Consider the following 22,070-nt stretch of genomic DNA (forward strand, 5'->3'; position numbering starts at 1 on the left):
CGAAGCTGGAATCAGTTTCATGAAACGGTTTTGACGGCATGGCAACATTGCGGCGAGGAATGAAATGTGACAACCATGTTTAGTCGCTATCCTTCTCTTTCAGCTTACTTTCTCTCTTCCGCTAAATTTTTACCGATACATCATGTTCGATACCAATGGTCACAGAAACATATACGTGTGCCACCTGGCGGTGTAAAATATTTCTAATTTAGTTTATCTAATGTCCGTTCGCACAACTGCAACGCGACGATCAACTCCGTCAAGGTCAAATTCTAGATAGAACTGACGGGGACTTGTTCCAATGGATATCCAGGGAAGCAGAATACAAAGAGGTAAGTGTGGTTCGAGAGATAATCGAGAGTGTAGTAGTGCCTCACGTCTGTATAGGCTGGTATATATTATGTATAAGCTTTACTGTAATTGTAAATATATCATATAAGAACCATGAATGAAATACAGAGCCACGTGATCTTGTAAGTATGAATTATATTTTTAATATCTTATCTCCTATTTGTGTTAAATTGTTTTTATTTAATACGGAATTTGTTCGACGGGAATACAAATTGTAATGGATTAAAAATATTTCCATCGCTGAGAACTGTTTGTGTCTTTTCAGTTATTGTTTGTGGTTATGTTTATTACGTTGCAAGTTTAAAGATTTTTTAGCGATTTATAAAATCTTTGATAAAGTGTAGGTGGCAATCGGTGACCTTTCGAGAAATCTGATGAATTTTCCTCTAGCGATAACAAAATGTATCCTCTCATAAAACTGGATTACCGTTTGCGCGATTTTCGCAAAAGGTAATAAGACGTAAGAGGCGTGATACTATCCAGGACTGTAAAATTGCAAGTCCACTACAATATAAAATTTAAAGACAACTTTCTTCTCGTTATTGAAGAGGATGGAACCGACAGTGTGTACAAGACATCAATTGTTGCTTTGGGTAACTCATAGTCACAGTACAAAGTCACCGTTGAGATCTCTACTTACATAAAAAGAAACGTTATTTAAGAGTAGGTATTTTGTATGAGTCATGCAATAATGCAGCATTCTAAAGAACTACTCATTACACCCATATAAATTAGTATATCGCACGATATTGAACTTCTGCAAATTTAAAAATTGTCTTCAGCAAGTTATGTGCGATTTATCATCATATGGTTCACATAAGCGATACAATCACATGTACCATATGTACAGGGTGTGCGGAAAATCGTGGTACAACCGGCAAGGGGGTGATTCTACATGCAAAAATAAGTTGAAAAAGAGGAATAATATTTTTTAATTTAAGGTTCCGTTTTTGAAAAAAATTAGGTTGGAAAATACTATTGAGTAGGAATCAACTGGCGCGTCTGGTCATCATATACCAATTCTACTTCTTGTCATATTACAAGCCACGTGAATTCGATGCATCTTTCAACTCAGTTTTCTCGAAAATGAAACCTTAAATCAAAAAATGTTATTCCTTCTTCTCGACTTATTTTTGCATGTAAAAACACCCCTGTGCTGGTTGAACCATGATTTTCCGAACACCCTATATAATATATTAACGTACCCTGAAAGTATACATAACACATTATGTATAAATTATATAGATAGTAGATGAACACAATTTTTTCACTTTTACAAATTATTTTTTACTTTTCAAGTATTTTATCTGCATGTTGTTTGACAACTTTTAGTGATGTAATTACAGTATAAATTTGGTATAGAAACTAGTTCTGAACTACATTACAAAAATTCTGATGTAGGACATTTATGATCAAGTCTCCCACGTCTTCGCTGAATGATCAGTTAACAGAGAACTAGGCTAGTATTAAAAGAAGTTGATTTTTCGCATGGTTCAAACTGATTTTGATCAATTCCATTTGAGTCAGTATAACTTGCAACTATACGATAAAACCTGTTTTTTCTAAGGCTAGCCGTAATTAGTAAATCCAATCAAAAAATGTCGATTTTCAAATGTTTTGTTGTGGTGATTTTAATTTTCAAATATCTTCATCAACATGAAGAAATAGGTATACAGGATGTTCCAGAAAACGTGTTGAATACAAAAAGGAGTGATTTTTATGGTAATTTAAATTAACTTTATTTTTATAATGCGTGAACTTTAATCCTTTTAGTAATGGATTTGCACACAGTTTAACACATATTTTATACAATAAAATGTGACAGTATTATTTAACTCGTATTCTATGACTTGTTAACAAAGCTGCAACCAATACTTTTGCTAATGAAAAAGTTACTGCCAATTACCTCAAGAATTTCCCTTTTTCAAGCCCTATGTTTCTGTTGGAACATCCTGGCTACAGGGTGTACAATTTATATCAATTCATTTGAATATCTGTTAAACTATTGACAACACAAGAAATGTTTTACAATAAAAGTTGAATAATTTCAGAAGACATATAATCAGACATTAGTTTTCTGTAGATGGATATGGCTTCGTACTGTCACATGAAAGATAATTATAGTTGTTTAAAAATCATAATTTCCTATGAAACTGATAACACTGTTTGGTGCAGAACAAGATTTTTTATTGAAAAGTATGAAGATCCTTATGACGAGAAACTATTAGCTTAGGAAATATGTTGATATTATGGCAGATGGTTCGAGACACATCAAAAACTGTTTACCAAATAAGATGTATGTGCATGTATAAAGATTAAAAACGAAAGATCAAGCCTTTAAAAAAAAAAATAATTCATTATAAAATGGCAGCTATTTAAAAAAGTTCATAACAAAGTTCTTAACTTCAAGTTAACGACTCGAAAATTAACGAAGTTGTGTGAGTCTCAATTTCAGAAATATTCTTCTAAAAAATTACATTTGAAGCTTCAGGAACACTATAAAGTACATATGTATATGAAAATATGGAAACTCTACATCGTTATTAATTTTTGTACAAGAAATTCTTACACAAAGAAATTAGGATATTTTCATTCAAACCATCATTCTGGGTTTTTTCTTAATTAATTAATAAACCATATCAAAAACAATTCACTTCTTTTACCAGTTCTTAATTAATATTTTTCTTTTAAGATGGTTACTCTATGCATTAATCTCAACCATTCGATCACGCTGTAGCTGTAGACGGAATCATTCCAAATTATCACACGCAATGTATCGAGCTCTCGAGTGCTAATATTGCATTACAATGAACACAGCGGGTTTACCCCACTAAACATATTGTCATACGCTATTAGCAAGTATTCTACCTGCTATTAAATGTTTTCGTTTAAATACATTATGTTAAATACAGTAGTAGGCGCTCGATAACTGTTTACATTTTTGTTGACAGTTGGCAGACGATCAATCGCACGCGCGCTTTCCTCGTCGTTTGAACAATTTAAAAAACGATTATGCGCGTGTATACTTAAGTAGTATATTCGGGCGAGAGACATTCCCATTTTGAGGAATATTACTTAACAGTTATTTGATCACGCTTGCCGAATGACTACTGTACATAGGTACTTGGATCTCATTAGAGAACGCTTGCAGCTGTTAAATTATGAGTATGTTATTCCAATGTTTAACATATTGTGGTCAGGAGACGTGAACCTGCGCCATTTGTTTTCCGATTCACGCTCTCCTTATTTTGTATGTGCAATACGTTTACAAGTTTTGCTTGTTAGTATTCTTTCATAAGATTAAATATTTGGAAATATACTCCATTAAAAAATATTACTTAATAGCATTATCTGTAAATGTATTCATAAACTGTTTTTAAGTGTTATACTTAGTAAATTCTTAACATTTTTAAATATATTCATACATTTATTACATAACTTTCGTTAGTATGCGGGAATCAAGGTTACATGCTTGTAATAGTTTACCATCCACAATGTATTAGAAATCATAAAAGTTCTTAATAACCTGAACCGAATATAAACAATTAAATTCAATACAATTATTTACAGAAAATTTCATGAAAGGCGATATAATAGAAAACACTGATGATTTTCAATGACAACTAATATTCTTACTTCGACAATCATCAAGTCAATTGTAGAATTGAAGGACAACTGGAATATAATATAATTGTTAAAGTCTAATTAAAGTATTAAAGTTAAAAGTACTAAAGATAAAAATAGATAAAAATTTAATATAAAGATACGAATTTTAAATTCAGCCTTTTGATAAGTTTTAAACAATGTCCTTGTAGAGAAACAGAACAAAATTACATCTTGAAATGTTTCGAATTAATGCCTAAAATGGTTGAAGCAATTATATAATTAAAATAATATTTTTTAAGCATTAATTAAGATGCTAAGCTTACTTTATATTGTGAAATCATATATTATTTTTCCGCTGAAGAAACTTTAATTCTTAAAGATTCTTCAAATTATATGGATACTTAATATTTATTAATATTTTGCATAAACAGATTAAATCTAATGTAGGGACCTGCAAAAATATATACCAACTTGTTCTTTTAGCACTAAACCTACTATACCATCAAAGTGACTATTTTTATTTATTTAATATTACGACTTTTCTTATAATATACACACAATGCATTTTTCAGTATTTACTTCTCAATTTTTGTCAATGAAACTTTCACCATTGCATTCATCTCGTTTTTCTGATTAAAACTATAACAAACATAGTATAATTATTTGCCTAATAAGTGATTAAACTTTCGAACTTCAACTTATTTTCACATTTGGGGAAAGATGAGAAAAATGAATCTTCAGTTTCACTTGGAGAGTTTAATGTTCTCAAGCTGATAGAACCATTCAAAGGATATGTGAGGAATGTAGCCACAGATAATATTTTTACGAGCCTATTACTAGTCACAAAATTGCTAGCAAAAAGAACCACTGCTGTTGGCACCATCCATGGAAACAAACCAGAATCGTCAAAGCTTGCCAAACAAATGAAATATAATATGGCACGGTAATCAACAAAACTATATAAGTTAAATTATATTATTCTTACAATTGATAAAAGTCAACCAAATAAAAAAGTGGTTCTATTAAACTCAATGCACAACTCAATTGAAAGTGAAGAATGTGATAAGCGTATATTGGAAGCAACTAAACTCTATAATAGCACAAAATTCGGTGGTAGATATGACGTATTAAATGGCTAGAACATACGGCATAAAATTGAAATCTTGTAGATGGCACCCTTAAGTTTTCTTTAATATTTGTGATCTAGTTAGAATAAATGCATGAATTTTATAATAAGAAACAACAAGAAAACAATTTCAAAGTAGCAATTTTTGTTCAAGTTATCTGAAGCACTTACTGCTGAATATCAAGAATTACAGGAAAACAAGAAAATATATTAAAAATATCAACAAATATAAAAAACATGCGAAATAAGTTATTGCAAAGACAGCAAGATTATGAAAATCTGTTTGAAATACAAAAAAATATGTGTACTGCAAATGTACATTTGAGAAGTCAGTAATTTGTGAAAAATGCAATGAAAATGAATAAGATATGCATTATTTATTTATAAATGCAAGAATCCACATAGAACTACTGTTCATTTCTCATTTCTTTTCATGCAAAAAATATCTTTTTATTAAGGACCGGTTATTTAACTGGACGCGATACGAATGTACATAACGTGTCAGTAGGTTTAGTGTATAAAGATTGGTTAATAAGCTGAAATTTTATAAAGCGTTATTTTATAAATCACAACAAAGATGTTCTGATTACTCAAATCACTAAATATAATTTGACTAACGTATCATTGTCATTTTTTTTCTCGTAAACATACTTTATATGATCAGCTTACAATAAATCCATAGTATAAACAGGGCGCGAATTATCAAATCTTTGTGACAATTTTATAAATGTTTAAGTTACTCGAGGTAGTATTTTTTAAATGCTAAAAATATATAATGCAATACCTGACATTTAACTTAACTAATAATGCAAATTAAAACCATCTTCTTTTATTGTGGCGTTTGTGTTTTACCTCAGCCTCGTCTATATCTTTATCGATGTCTTTTTTGGACGTTTTTTTCGATTTCTTTTCTTTTGTTTTTTTCTTTGGTTTGCCTTTTCTCGTTCTTGAACAACAAGGATCGTTTATATCGTTATCCGGTGCTTCACTTTTGGTTTTAGCTATTAAATAACGAACAATTCAATTATAATATATGTTAATAGATTTTTGTTATTGACAAGTTTACTTACCAGCAAAGAGACCCATATGTTTATGTATACTTCTATCTTCCTCTATTTCTCTGCGGCGATCCATTTCCAAACATTCGATTATTTCGTTTCGTCTTTCAACAATTTGTACAAGCCTGTTAATGAATAAAATTAGAGTGTGTGCTTAAGCAATTATCAAATAAACATTTTTAAGATAAAGGAGACACTTTAATATTTTTATATAAACACTATTTGTTAGTTTCTTATAATCACACCGTAATACACATCTCATCGAGGGCTGTCATCTCTCACATTCATTCATTAGAATCATGGCCACCGTTTTACAGAGTACAATAAAGAAAAGTTTAAACAGATTTATTATAATTTATAAGAAAATTATACTGGTCAATATGAATTTTGTTACTGTCATTAGTAGAAGCCGATTAATATAATTTTACGATTAATACAAAATATGTATACTACATGAAGTTACCTACCTCTGTATCAACGCTTCTTCCCGTTGTTTGTCGTAATCCGTTTTCGTGGATTCGCTTTGCGACATTAAACATCGAATTTGAAATTCCACTTCAACGTGTTCTTCTTCTAATCTTTGTTGCCTCCGAAGTAACATTAATTCAGCTTGTCGTCTAAATAATTCATTTTTTTCATTCACAAGTGCGAATAATTCCAAAACCAGTTCCTCTACATCTGCTCGCATAGATACATCTGAAATCAGTACCAATATTTAATGCAAGAAATTTACTACAGAAATCTGAATAAAATAGAAAAGAAATCAGAACATAATTACCATCATTATTGGATCCTGTTTCACATTTATTTCTAATCAATTGTTCCAATCGCACGCCCTGTTTTTCTAAACCTTGTTGCTGCAATTCAATTTCATCTAGTTCCAATTTGACGTCTTCAAGGGACATTACTTTTATCTGAATAATAAAAATATTGATTAACATCATAAACGAAATAAGATGAGTCTTTGTAATGGTAATGAATATTTATGAATTTATATATGTAATTAACGCCTACGTTATTATTGATGAGATTACTGAGAAAGAGAGAGATGCAATGATTTGAATTTTTCTGAGATGTTCGAGGACCTAGTTCATTCTACAATATCTATAAAAGTCATCGCCAAAATTATAATTGGTTAAAATGATAAAAAAATTACGTTTTACAGTGTCTCCATTTGATGAAATTTTCAGCATGCAAACAAGTTAGTGGGATTGACAAAACGCAGTGTTGCAATTTTCATTACGGGCTCAGATAAGAAAGTTGAGAGGCGTAGCATTTTTTATTTTCTTTTGTTATTCCAAGCAGTTACATTTTTAGTAAAATAAAAAAAGATTAAGTCATTTCATTCAATTTTAATAAAGTTATCCTTTTCGAAAGAGAATGCAACATATAAATAATGCAATGAATTTGTAAAAAAAATCATGAAATGGAAAATATTTACTTTTCTTCTATGTGGTATTGGACACGGAGGGGCCGGATTCTTCTTTCTTTTCCATTTCCCTTGTGTACTTTTATCTGTGTATGGCGAGTGATAATCAGGATTGTCTGTGTATGAAATGTGCGTCAAACTTTGTTTAGTTCTATTGGCTTCATCCTTATCCAGTTTTTTATCCTCCCATAAATTTTGATTACCAGTTACATTACATGACTCGATTATTGGAGATTCTTCGAGTGTCAACGGAGTAACCATAGTCGCATTGTATGGAGTACTTGTTGCTATCGGTGGTGGAGGAGCAGGTTTTGCTTTACGCGCCTTGAGTGTTGTGCGTTGATGCGGTTTCTAATATTAAAAACACATAGGACAAATTAAATATATGTATATTGAGATAATACTCATACGTATGCGCAATCCGTAACAAAGAATGTATTTATTATAATAATGTGTTTTATAATTTAAAGACCTTTCTTAGATTGATATTGTATTTGTACATTGGTGGAAATTCGACATTCATCAATAAATATAACTGCATGTCATATCACTTCTCTACTAAATTATTTTATTATTAATCTTCCAACATTTTTTTTGTTAAAAAGTCCTTTAGTTGAACAAAGAAAATTGTTCACGTTCTAAAAATCTTTTCAAAAACATTTAATAGAGACTAATAATTCATTTCTGAGACTGTAATCATCATTATATATTCCAGATCGCATGCATACTTTGTTCTAAAAAGTCTGAAGAACAAGATCGAACTTGGAATAAATTGAAATGTCTTTGTGGTGTAATTACGTGATAATCAGCAGAAGTATTTTGCAGATCGGGTGCCACAGGTGTGTGTTTCTCGGGTACACGTAGTTCCTTATTGTTCGGAGGTAATGGTGCTGGGTGTTTTTTCCGAGGAGTTACCCCAGGAGTTGCTCCAAATTCGGAACTTGTTAACGAAGTATTTGATGCACACAGGCTCCTGCTATTAAAATCCAACTCTGTACTAAATATTTCTATTTTATGACTAGTTTACTGTGGACATGATCGATTACCTTCTCTGCTTATTCAACTCAAGATACTTTCAGCACGATTACTTGTTATATTCACAGAAATAAGTGTAGTATGAAATATGTGCCTGAGTGTATATTTGTGCGTATGTACGAGTGAACAGAGAAAACCATGGGACAAATAATATGTTGTAATATATTTTATATAACAAAACTTTTTTACGTTGCCATTCTTGTATAAGAATTTTATAGTATATACTAGTATACGAAGACAGTATTTGTTCTAGAACATGCGTTCCCATGATGATACGTTAATAACATTTACATTAAGTTACTACTCCCGCAGAATAGAGAAAATTTAGTTTGAAATGTTTTTCAATTTTAAAGCTAATTACAAACATAAATAAAAATAGGATATCTTGTATAAAACAAAATTTAAATCTAATAAAACTTTTAAATGGAAAATTTAAAACTCTTCAGTTTACCTACGGAACTAGGTCAACAATTAGAAGATTCGTATAATGGCATATACTGTACTATACTATGTAAATCTGTACATAGCATATACACAGTGTTATTATTTACTTAATGGGAACGGTATTTTTCCTAATACTTTGGAATCTGATCCTTCTCTTGAAAATATGTTAATCACGTTCCCTTTAATTTTAGATTGTAGTATTACATGCTATGCGTCACTTTCTTTTATTATTATAACTACTTACCTTAACAATAGAATATGTACTGACATATATTCTTCACTTACATCTCATATACATAATGTATTTATTAAGTGTACCCATTTTGCTGTTCATGTACAAATAGAATTTATGTATACATACGCATCTTTTGGTTTCACGTAATAACAAAAAATTTGATGTGTAATTAGGAATAATCCAAATTGTAAGTGTTGTGAAATATTACACAGAGTATTGGGCAACAGGTGGGGGGAAAATGTAAGTTATTCTTCATGACAACGTAACACGAAAATTGTTTGTAAAAAGTTTGTTATTAATTAGTCATTCTACTTTCTGGTACACATATGTATGTAGTATGGCAGTAAAAAGCAGTTACTTTTTATAAAAATCACTGGCTATTTGCCATGACGGTTTAAATTTAAATAATTTCGAATTTACACTGATTAACATTTCTATGACGGAATGTGTTTTCCCACATTTTTAAAACTGTATAATTTGGAAAAATAAAGGTTCAATTGAACTATGCAATGATAATACTTATATGTAAGTAGTGGAGTGTAATCGACTAAAAAATTTAAGTAATATTTATGAAAACTTAAAATACAAGTAAAAAAAAATAAAAAAAATTATAGGAATGTAATTATACTAAAACACTGTAATGGTAAAATTTTCATTTACATAATTCAATGTTTCATATACGTACTTAATGGTACGCGGTTTAGGAATGGGCGCAGGAGGTTTTCCTTGGTACTCCAGATCACTGTCGTGATCGTCGTCATCGCTCCAAAAAGGATTCAGATTAATTTGCGGTGCAGGCAAACGTCGTTTTGTTTGTACCTCGACAGTTGACTGTTCCTTAGGCGTATTATTAAAATTGGTCCTCTTCGCAGGTATTGGTGGCGTAACTTCTTTATTCTCGTTAAATTGTTTCGTTTCAGTTTCCTCGGTTTCAAATGGGTTCGATAAATCTTTAGAACTTTGAGAAATATTTATACTGGTAGGATAATCGTAAACAACATCTTCATCGTCGCTTTTGAAGGGATTTAAATCCTCAGGGTAATCCTTATTTAGAGTATTACTTCCACAACTTTGGTTACTTTGTGCTGTAGCATCATTAGATGTTTGATCTTCACTACTTTCTGTATCTATATTAATCTCTTCAAAGCTTTTATTCGACTTCGAAGGAGACACTGATGCCGCTTCAGGTGTCAACATAATATTCTTTTCATTTCCTTCTTGACTTGGATTCCCAACATTAATATCGCTTTCTTGAACATCAATCGATCCAATTATCTTTGAATTCTGTGTGCTGCAACCTTCTGTACTTAACATTATAGTATTCTTATTAGTGCCTTCGCTCATGCTATGTTTTGGAGTTTCTACTATAACGTCTAAAAGTTTCTGCTCTTTTTCTGCTTCTACACCATTTCTGGAATCTACCTGATTTTTATTTGTTAGTTCTATATGGTCATTGCTCTGCATTTCAGATTTTTCTATTTCAGTATTTTGCGTTTTATTCTCTTTTCTTCTAACATGCTCTTTTTTATTACCATTTTCAAATAACCTTAACCTTTTCTGAACTAAGGAAAGGTGACTTTCAGCGCTTTCAGGCTCTTCAGTATCATCTAGTTGTTCATTTATGTTATTTGTTTTAGTAACTAAATTATTAGACTTATCCTTATCTATAGCATGGATGGATGAAGATTTCGACTTCTGTAAGTCTTTCTCCATGCTACACTTTAATGTATCATTTACATAGTCTCTGTTCGATGAACTCCTTACATCCTGTTTCGACGTGTCTTCTTGTACACTCTGAGATTCAAACTTCAAACGAGTGTCGAGGAAATTGGCACACTCTCCTATCTCTTTCTTCACAATGAAATCATCGTTATCTGGGACCGTTGGAATCAATTCGTGTTGTGCAGTCCCTGTTGGAGAATTTATGGTGTGCTTCTCAGAACTCATTGACTCTTCATTTGTTGAATCATTTTTAATAATAACTTCGTCACTTTGTTTCGAAAGTAGATTATTCGATATAAAATCTAATCTTAATCGAGAAGTTTGTGCAATCAACTTAGGAACAACTGTATCTTCTGGCTGCAACTGTTTAAAGGTATTCTGGCTGAGTATACTCCGATCGGTTTCTTTCAAATTGCTCAATGACTCCTGATCCCTCGAATCCGAGATGTCATTTTCTACCGTCTCGCCCATTGTGGTGCTGGTCGTCGGAGTACTATTATACTTTTGTATCTCGGATGATGGAATCTCTTCATCGGGACATGCCTCGCAGCAGAATTCATCTGTTTCGGTTTCATAATAATTACCGTGAGTTAACTGATTATTGCAACGAGCACAACGAAAACATGTCCGATGATAAATCAGATGGGCGACTACCAATTTCTCCGCCAAGAATACCGGAAGTCCGCATACTCTGCATGAATCCCTCCGCATACCCAGACACGACGTCACCTAAACAATTCAAACGGGGTTAGAGGATTATTACTGGAACACATGCAGCAAACTTTGATACTTATCCTCTTGTGTTATTAAAACAGTTATACAGGCTGTTCGATTATTAGCAATTCCATGTTAATTCTTGTCTCTTCAATCGGGTACCCGGATACCCGCTCCCCTATTCTCTTCAGAGTTTTTAATGTTTTTATAGAAAAACTGTAAAATTTTTAATAAATATTTTTACATCGAATTACATTTTGAACATTTCTTTCGTTTCAATTGTTTCAAGTAGAAATTTCGGATGGTTCTGATGTACAGATCATTTAAAACAACATTGTATACATGACAAAAAAAGGGAAGTTTGGAATTTTGAGAAATTATGGTTTTGTACTCCAAATTAATCCTTTTGTAGATCATAGTCACTTTTCTGTACAGCAAATTAACCCTGTTGCAGATCTGGTTCACTTTTTTGCAAATTAAATTCACTTGTTTGAGTAAAATCCATATGAAATTTAGAAATTGAATGAAATTTTGTAAATAATTATAAGTATATAATGAATTTAATTTGCAAAAAAGTGAACCAGATCTGCAACAGGGTTAATTTGCTGTACAGAAAAGTGACTATGATCTACAAAAGGATTAATATATATATATATATATATATATATATATATATATATATATATATTTATTTTCAACCTTACAGTCGGAAAATGGACGTTAATGATCTGTTCTCGTTACAGTCTACTATTATTATTATTTTATTAACTTTACCTGTACTAGTCTAATATTATCATTATACTTATTTATTCTTTGGTCCATGTTTACTCTCTCTTCCTTCTGTCTATTTCCTTTTTTGTTCTTTCGATATTTCTAAATAATTCTTCTATCCTTTTTCCTTGCAATTCTTTTTTAATACTTATATTTGAGCCGTTTAAAACAAAAGTAGTGTAAGTCAATATTTTGCTACGTTCATTTAATACCGCTGTTTGCAAAATTGACCTTCATTTCATTTCGTGTAAAAGTTCATACAGTTATATCTCCATTGGTTTCTCGGCGAGTAGCAGAACGAATAAGAAGCATCCACTCGAATAGCGTAGGGAACTTTTAATTCATCCTTCATAACTTTAATTCATCCTTAATTCATTATCCATAAATTAACTTCTTTGACACTACACCTACACCACTTCTGCTTTCAACGGTTCATTTGTACTTTTTATACCTATGCAGTCTTTTATTTTCTGTCCCTTCTTTATCACACAGTTAGGTCTTATCGCTCTGTATTTAGCCGATGACTGTTCCACCACCAGGACCCACTTGTGAACGAGTCGATGTCTATTCCACCGCCGCGCCGGGACTTCGCAGAATTGGTAAGGTAGGTTAATATTAGTTACCTCGTAATTTAGTAAATTATTTGGTGCACTTCGAGTTGCAAAAGTGCACCGTTGTAAGTACTAGCTATTGAAATCTCGAAAGATGCGAATTGGATATACGAATTGAACTCGGTATACTAATAGTAAAGTTTAGTATAATTACCCAAAAGAATTAGATCTTAAAAGTGTTCAAGTGTTAAGTTGTTTCGCGGAATTGAAATTCCGTGCTCTTGGTTGTGATGCACTGAGAAATGCGGGGAAATCAGAATTAACGGCCTAAGCTCGATTCTAAGCCCTGTATACACGCAGTTATAGATTCTAGGATACTGTCCGATGAGAAACGAAATCGTGGCCCTTTTAAACTATCTAAATCAATCTGAAAATGGGGGTGGGTATCAATTGCAATGGTTTGAAAAAAAGATACTGTGAGTACCAAAAAGAGCACATCTACGATATATTTATAGTAGCAACATATTATCACAATAGTGGCTTCAGAATTTTTTCAAATTTTTCAATTTGGTACGTCATAGTTTTCGACGTTTTTCACTTCATAATTTTCATTTTATAAAAATATTATGTGATATTAAAAGTTTTTATGATGATAAACAATATACATGTGTAAAGAACAAGAATATAACTAATATAATGTTGTGCTAAGTACATTATTCTCTGTTTAAGTTGCTATTAAGTATTTGTTACTATTTATTTGATTGCATCTATTTTACTCTATTTCTTCTTCGTACAATTTCAGAGCTGTGTGCTCAGCCAATAGTTCATTAGGATTGTTGAGCCTTGTCAGGATATACGACACTAAAGAAAAGTTATATCATATTAAAAGCCGTATTTTTCTCATTCTTGTAAAAAAGTGACTTCATTTTTTGAAAAAAACTTTCGCTTAGGTTTATGGGCTCGAAAATACGATGTAACTTTTATGTGTACTATTTTTGGATATCATTTGTCGTTTGTGACTTATAAACACTTGCGTAGAAAGGTCAGTTCGAACAAAAGGGCTGATTTCTGTTTAAAGTAAACAACAGGTACGATCGAAATACGGCTAAATTCTGAGGTAGGTGTAACGAACACATGTGCAAAGTTTCATCAGAATCGACGTGTATTAATCACCGGGGTTGCTCGACTAGACCCTCTTGTGTTTTAAGTAAATAGTGACGATTGATGTGCCCACTTACAATAATGTTAAGCCAAACGAATCACTATTAGCCACCCCAAAAACCGGTCTTCATCCAAAGAAAGTCATGCTCTATGTCTAATGGGACTCGAACATTATCGAATAATAGTAACTTTCCCAGTGATAACAGTTCATCCGTTTCACGTGGAATAAGGCGAGGTCCTACTCCAGTCGAGAATTTTACCTGCACTGACATTATGGTTACAATTCATATTGGCGAGATCTCCGAAAGAAACCATTTTTGCACTGATGGAATGTTACAATTAACTGTTTTATCAACAAGACTGAACAGTGGGGAATACATCCAAATTTAGAGAAAAAAAGAATAGAACACAGTTTATTGGATGTACCAACAAGATTATTATTAAATGACCAGCGTGTTCACTGGATCAAAGTCCGAAGGAAAACATTTGGGATTTAATTGTGTAAACGTTTTAGAATTAAACGATGATTAGAATAAGCGCTTGCACGGGAATCCAACGAGCTAAAGAAATTCTTAGAACTCAGTCATTTTTAGTCAGATTATGCAGTATGCAGGGTACGAACTCGCCTAGGGCCGGGTCCTTTATAATACTTGTAAGATTGGGTGTTATAGATCCTTTCAAACATAGAATTTTATATATTCAAAATTAATTAGAGTAGCTTACAGTTTGTTAGGAAAACACCTAAGTCTATTTGATCGAATGAAATGCAAACAGACTCAGCAAGTTTCCAGAAATAACGCCGTCACGTTTAAATTCCGATGTTATAGAGGCATGCTTTGGCATTTTGAGTATGCGCGGTGAATGGCACCGACAAATGAAATCGTTCAACAAAAGCAATACATCAGGCTTCCCGGAAAAATGCATTCATGATTTTGAATTACAGCTCTCGATATGGCAATAATGTGTGCGATAATGGCGCAATGCTTCTGCAAGGGGACAGTCGCTTTAGCAGAGCATGAACAATTCATTATAGGTTTGGATGTCGCAGGGATGCATTGCGAGGATGAAGAACGTACAGAAACCACAATCAATAAATCTGGACATTCTTCATCAAATTGTACATTAGAATCTTGCGTTGTAGGGTAGTTCACCGGATACGTTGCATGAAATGCGTGGAAAAAAGTAGATTCGAATCACAATTTCGTTCAATGAACAATTATTAATTTCGTTTCGTTTGGATATGTTGAACGAATACGTTCACTTTGAGAACCTACTAATTCCCAAAAGTGAATATTCTAAATATTGTATACAATATATTATAAAATATTCTATATATACGTGTATAATACTGTAATAAGTGTATAATACTGTAATAAGTGTATAATACTTATAATACTGTCGTGGAGTATATGTATATTATGAACAGAACGAGCAGAATTCACAGAAGTGTTCAATTGATCCACGATGTAAATTATCTCCTATTATAGTCGTCCTTCAACGACGTTAATGAATGTTAGGCAACATGTATATATATATGTATTGGAGTAACACTAAACTTACAGAGTTCTAAACGCGAATGACGTATGTAACTTCGTAACGACGATAAGACTGAGTTTATTTAGACTCTTCGCAACTTTTATTATATGTATGCTTGCACTAACACAAAAATCCATTTTTACTGAGATCTTTATGAAAGAGATTTATTATTTTATTATTATTAATTAATTAAAATTAATTAATAATCATTAAGTAAGAGATGAGAATATTGAAAAAATAATTAATGTTACATGACTTTGCTTTGCAATTTTAATTTAATCGAATAAAATACTTTATTTTATGAAATTTTATTTTTTAAGAAACTTATTCAATCATTTCCTAGGGAAGGGTCCCCTTATAATTTCAACAACTTTAAAACAAAAAATGTGAAGACGGTTATTTTCACCGGTGAGTTTAGTGTTAATTTCGTTTCAAAACAATGTAGACCTCCACATTTTTTCCTCACACTACGAAGAAGCTACTGACATTAGATTCTATCATGCTCCCGGCACCGAGAAAGTGTAGCCTAATAAATTCTTTTAATAGTCACGAACACGATATGTTGAGGTCGTAAAATCGGCCGAGCCATAAAATAATTATATTCGAGAATCAGACCAATGGATTTTCATAAAGCATCTTAAACTCGAATCAAATTCAAATTAAAGTCCGTTGTATCGACCTACCACAACGTAATAAAGTAATTATACTTTATGGATCGACCGATTTTACGACCACAAAATATCGTGTACGTGACTGTTCCACCGTTTATAACAGCCGACTTACTTAGGTGACCCCGTTTGAAGTGCATCACCCTGTGTAGAAGTGTTCGAAAACAGGTGCATAAAGAAAAAGTAGGAAGAGGGAAAGGCGATCAAAAAAGAAAAGAGAACGAGTGAAGAAAGAGCGTAAAAATTTGAAATACTACAGGTACCGCAAGATATCACATCATTCTAAATTCTATCTCATTCACGCGTATTTAAGAAACTCCCACACATTGTAATTAATGTTATTGAATTAGCTAAATAAGAGGCAAAATAATATGAAATACAATACGAAGATTGTAATGATCAAACAATGAACCCAGAAATAACAATTTCAATTTTAAAAGTAAAATCATTTTTCATAGTCCGACCGTCTAGATTCTTAAAACACTTCAACTCCCAACATGACATCACTCAACCCCATCGGTTCCTCCACTTAACAACCAAATTACCTATTTCCCGAGGTTTCTTTATTTCAAAAATATAGAAAAAAAATCGGAATCCTTACGAACGCAGTATCAACAACATCCATTTAGAATCTATTCGGAGGAGACTTAAACTAAAGGGACAAGAACCTTAACCTCATCTTGGAGAACTCGTCTGTTGTGTCGTGGTAACATAAAAAAGTGCAGCGTCAAACATGTGTCAAATGAATATAGCTTGCTCCTTTTCAAAGAAAAATTAAAATTACGAGAATTTTATATCGTCGAACAGTTTTTACTCTTCGATATCGTATTTGCCTTCGACCCCAAAGGAACTTCCTCTCAAGTTCCCTGACTATCGTTCTGTTAAAAAATCTGTGATGAGACCTTTTTCCTACCCCTACACAATAAGTTCCTAATCAAATCTTTGTCGAGCCTACCTTCGACGTCACTCTCGTTAAATCCTCCTCCAAATCTAAACCCTCTATTCAATTTCACTTTTATTCATGCGTCTGGACCTTAAACAGAAAGATCTCCTGCCTAAATGTTTTTTTCCCGAATATACCCCTAATGTTTTTGCCGAGTAAATATCTAATGCTTTTTTCTAAGAACATCTCTATCCGTATTCTCCTTCCTAAGAATCTAGCTATAAAACGAGAATCTGACAGGAATCTCCAGTGTTTGTGCGACTTCGAATTCGACTGTAACGCAATATCTCTGTAATTTCGAAAGTCTTAAATGAAAAAAGAAACGATGCGATTTGAGTAATTCGACACGACAATATCGTATACGAGTAGATATAAAAGCTTTCATACAGCTAGGCAAACGTCCATGATAGGTAGAATGTATAGTTTGTACGAATTGAAAATTCCAATGAATGCGTTTCATAAATATAACTATCTTGTGAAACATATATACGATAATCTAGAACTGCTGTTATACTCGGAAAGGAGTGGTTCTAAGTAACTTTTCCCTTTGCGAAAATGTTGGTTACTGCTTCGTTGACGAATTATTAAGGAAATAGTGCCAATCAGAGAGCCAGCGCGGACGGCACGTTCGGCGCGACATTGGTTGCGAGAGCGTGGCGCCAACCATAGTCGCTCTCTAATTGATCAATATTTTTTATTAATAACTCGTTGAGAAGTCTGCGGAGGAAATTTTCGCAAAGAGAAAAGTTATTTCAAATCACCTTAGGAATTATTCCTTTCCGTGTGTAACGGGGACTCTGAGAGATCATTGTTAATTTTGAAGTATCCGCTATTATCTCACCTCTACAAAGCTATTTGCTTCATACATCATTTTGAATTCGAAATCATACACCGTTTGCTTTTGGTACGTTATTGTGTACTCTAATCTCGTACTCGTATCTAATTACCAAGGAACTCTGTATTCAATTAAAACAGGGCTCGGAATTAACCAGCACGCAACGTGAGGATGGCGAGGGCCACGCCCCTGGACTCCCGTCGCGTGTCTCGCTCCCCGTGGTTGTCTTTTTCGGCTCGGTGCCTGTTGCTTTATACATATATGTGTGTGTAGCATTTAGGCGATCACCGGGGAGGGAGACGTGCAACAGGAGTCAGGAGGCGTAGCCCTTGCGAGTCTCATATTCCGTGCTGATTAATTCCGAGCCCTGAACTAGATATAATGAAAACATTTCAAGACACCAGAAATTTACTGCCCAAAACGCGGAATGTTATTTGATTAGGATCGTTAAAAAAGTCTTCGAATTAATTTTAAATATCAGAGTTTAGTATGTTATTAACATATCGTTTGTAATGAATAACAAACGCTAGTACCGATCGCCTTACACCTCGTAAGAACATAGAATAGAGTTATAGCTTGAAATCGTAATAGATTCCGAAACATAAGAGTATTCGATGATAGGATGCTTACTACGAATTTAAAACATGCAAAGCAATAAACGACAAAGCAAAATTACCTTCTAGCAGAATATTTCAGGTTTATATTGCCCCATTAAGTCCAAGCTTTCCTCCTGGAGAATAAAAATATATCGTGAGACAAACAAAAAAGTATCTACAGCGTGAAAGTGAAATCTTTCCTTTTCGCAGACGGACATCGTAGAAGTTACTATATTATTTATATTACTAATACGTCGGCACCAGTACTGCTATCACCATTATTACAACGATGCATTAATTACTTCTAACAAAATTATTATTTGTATGATTACCAACTAATACAGTGAATCAATCTAGAAGAAATCTAGGAAAGCTTAATCCGTGTGTATAAAAAAAACAATAACTAGAAACAATTCTATAAAAATCTAATCTACCGTGCCGTTCGATCAAGTAATGTTTGTTCTATAGAATATAGTACAGTAATTCGATGTAAAAGTAAAAGTTCACTGCGATGATATCGCGTACACGTATTACAGATCTATACAAAATTATAGTTTCATATATAATGGCACATGAAAGTGTTCGTACATCTTTTAAAACGCAATAAATTTTTTAAAATTGGGCTAAATGACTTGAATTTGTTTTAAATGATCATTGTCTACTAGACAATGACTGAAATGCTTCTTTTTAATTTTGTTATTACTTGGAATTGCAAAACAAGGATAAAATGACGAAAATTAAAAAATTCCTTTCGTAGAACTCCATAATTTACATGTGTGCTGAAAAATAGCTGCAGCAAAGTACAAAATTGTCCAAATTCAATTTAGAATGTATAATTTATAATAGATTATTATTATATCGTGCAGATTTGCATACAAGATATTCTAACAAATTAGGATGTAACAATTTGCAGAAAAATGTTCTTTTTCATTAAAAAAATGCAGATAAGAAAACCTCGATTTTTTAAATGTTAATACATATTTTCGACTCGACAATATTCTAGCTGGTGTCGAGTCGAATTCAACGACCTGTAACCTTAATCCTTGAAACTACGCTAAAATAATTTAGGCCATGGATTGCTGCGTCGCCAGATTATTGTGCGATGCAGCCGTTTATTTTTCTGCCTTTGTCACTAACAATTTTTCGCGATGCGTATCTTGTCGCATTGTCTCGTCCTACTGTTTGAGTTTAGGCTGCGGTCGATTTGGGCGATGTCATTTTTCAGGGTCTTTTTAGTGTTTCTTTGACAAATTTATTAGTTTATGACCTCCGGGTACGGCCGGAGGGTATCGGTTGGCTGCTCAGTCTCGCTTACACCCTTGTAGGAGTAACATCGAAACAGCTATTAAAGGAGTTTTCTTGTTGGCGACTCAACGTCCAAAAGTAAGCAAAGGCAATTAATTTAATACCCTTTGACCTTATTGTGTCTTGTGATAGTGATTCATCTCCCCAAGACCACAATTAGTGCTCCAAAATAGAAAGAACGCAAGAGATAAAAGAAGGGCCCTCTTCCTCCCGTAATATCGTAATAAGAACCTACATTCAACATCGCTTGACAAACCCTATAAATTGGCCACTAAAGGTAAACCCATCCTAAATAGCAAAAACAGTCAACAGCAATACTTGCTCAAGCAAAAAATAAAAGGACATATGAAGATGCGAGCAAAGACACCTTGCACGGCGTCATTGAGGACTCCACCCCCTAGAGGGGCAGCCAGACATGAACGATCATAACACATGGCAAACGGCCAAGAACTTAAAGCACTGCGAGAGGACTTAAACCAATACGAGAAATTTTAGAACTTATCAGAATATGAAGATTTCGAAAATACCTCCCAATGGCCTGTCATCTCCAAATCAACCAAATCTCCACCCATCTATATAAGCCAGATCACTATCGAATAGATCATTAACCTTCTCAACTTAATCAAACATCCACAGAAATATGATAAATATGGCAGAAATGACCGGAACATACAATTCCATAATCAACAATCTCAACTCACACACAACACCTTACTACACTTACACAACTAGGAACTAAAAACCGAAAACACTAGTGATTAAAGGGATTGGAGGAGATTTCTCCAAGGAAGAAATCCTGAGAGAACTTTAGGATCTGAACTTAAACAACGCGGAAATGTCTAAAGTTTCCAAACACCATTACAAGACAGACAAGTCAAAATTTTTCTACCTAGCTAGTTTCACAAACACCTCAAAATTATCTGATATTTCCAAAACAAAATAACTCGCGTATCAAAAAATTAAATGGGAACAATTCAGGTGAATATCCTCTCCGACTCTGTGGACAGGAAGGAGGAGACCAAATGCACCATTCCTGGATACGAGCCGATCTTCCGAGTCTAGGGCTATCAGGGATGCTCATTCCAGGGATCCCCAGGCCCGTAAGGAGTTGCCGATGCTGTCGGCTAAATACTACCCTTTACTGTGATGCAAAAATTTTGACGATTCGTCCGATCGCCATTGATTTCGATTAGGGAGGCTCAGCGTGGGTGAGATTCCGCGATTCTGACTCCGAACTGGGTCTGTGGTTCGACTTTTACGTGCAATATCGGACGGGACAGCGCGTCGACCATCTTGCATTGTTCGAGATTTTAAGGTGGAGCGGTCTCGTTCTGCGGACGTGAGTACTAAATACTACCCTCTACTGTGGTGCAAAAATTCGGACGATTCGACCGATCGCCATTAATATCTATTAGGGAGGCTCCAAATTTCTTTATATTTTAGAATAATTAAGCATTTACTTGGAAGCAGTGGCTAAATTTATTATTGAACTTTTACTATGATTTTTTCAGACGATAACATCAATTTAAAACGATTTAATCTAGTCTACTCATCAATCTCTCTCCGTTTGCTTCCCCATTTCATGAAACTCAAGGTGCTCCAATCTAGTCAATTCGGAAGTCTTCAGCCACGGCGCTGGAGTGATTAATAAACACGAAGTATTGTCGAAAAGAGATCGAACCGTATCTATAATATTCATAAACTCGGTTTAGACTCTTCTCGTTGATATTTCATAGTGTAACAAACAAATGGAGCCTTGTTAATCCAAGTCTGATCAAAGGCAAGCCTGTTCTACTACTCAGCCACCTATCATTCTACCAAGGGCGAACAAAATCTCACAGATTTTTCAGAAATAGAGTGCGGATCTTTATGCACTTATTTCATTGACGCATTTATTTCACTCGTCAAATTTAATTACATTCTTGCCACATGGAATTTTTCAATGGAGGAGCATGAAACGTTCTCCGATTACAATTTCGATTGT

At 33.3% G+C, this 22,070-nt stretch overlaps 2 protein-coding genes and 1 long non-coding RNA gene across 30 annotated transcripts in view; 2 read left to right on the forward strand and 1 right to left on the reverse strand.

Moving 5' to 3' along the window:
- The first annotated feature begins 138 nt into the window (after positions 1-138).
- LOC117218766 (uncharacterized) overlaps positions 139-22,070 on the forward strand; it is a 29,896-nt gene continuing 7,964 nt past the window's right edge. The window contains exons 1-5 of one of the 23 annotated variants that reach the window (XR_013035997.1): positions 251-332; positions 13,031-13,095; positions 21,094-21,186; positions 21,280-21,425; positions 21,598-21,866. Coding sequence is in view for 20 of the 23 variants with exons in the window: in XM_033467395.2 (XP_033323286.2) it covers positions 302-332; positions 13,031-13,095; positions 21,094-21,186; positions 21,280-21,425 (335 nt within the window). In the remaining 3 variants the exon portion in view is untranslated. Of the gene's footprint in view, positions 474-12,983; positions 13,096-21,093; positions 21,426-21,597; positions 21,867-22,070 lie in introns of all 23 variants that reach the window. The other 22 variants (XM_033467402.2, XM_076528004.1, XM_033467395.2 and 19 more) reach the window with 22 other exon arrangements.
- On the forward strand, positions 480-8,120 carry LOC143262082 (uncharacterized). Its single transcript, XR_013036023.1, has 2 exons — positions 480-1,014; positions 3,044-8,120. It is a non-coding gene; the product is annotated as an uncharacterized LOC143262082 (long non-coding RNA).
- Positions 1,614-22,070, reverse strand: part of MICAL-like (protein) — a 53,174-nt gene continuing 32,717 nt past the window's right edge. For 2 of the 6 annotated variants that reach the window (XM_076527983.1, XM_076527991.1), the window contains 7 exons: positions 9,970-11,735; positions 8,369-8,546; positions 7,583-7,921; positions 6,920-7,055; positions 6,609-6,837; positions 6,154-6,266; positions 1,614-6,084 (listed from right to left, as the gene is read on the reverse strand). In XM_076527983.1, the coding sequence (XP_076384098.1) occupies positions 5,897-6,084; positions 6,154-6,266; positions 6,609-6,837; positions 6,920-7,055; positions 7,583-7,921; positions 8,369-8,546; positions 9,970-11,735 (2,949 nt within the window). In that variant the 3' untranslated portion in view covers positions 1,614-5,896. Of the gene's footprint in view, positions 6,085-6,153; positions 6,267-6,608; positions 6,838-6,919; positions 7,056-7,582; positions 7,922-8,368; positions 8,547-9,969; positions 11,736-18,861; positions 21,069-22,070 lie in introns of those variants that run through there. The other 4 variants (XM_076527995.1, XM_076527996.1, XM_076527997.1 and 1 more) reach the window with 4 other exon arrangements.

This window comes from Megalopta genalis, chromosome 1 (assembly GCF_051020955.1).
Source record: "Megalopta genalis isolate 19385.01 chromosome 1, iyMegGena1_principal, whole genome shotgun sequence".
Lineage (NCBI taxonomy): Eukaryota > Metazoa > Arthropoda > Insecta > Hymenoptera > Halictidae > Megalopta > Megalopta genalis.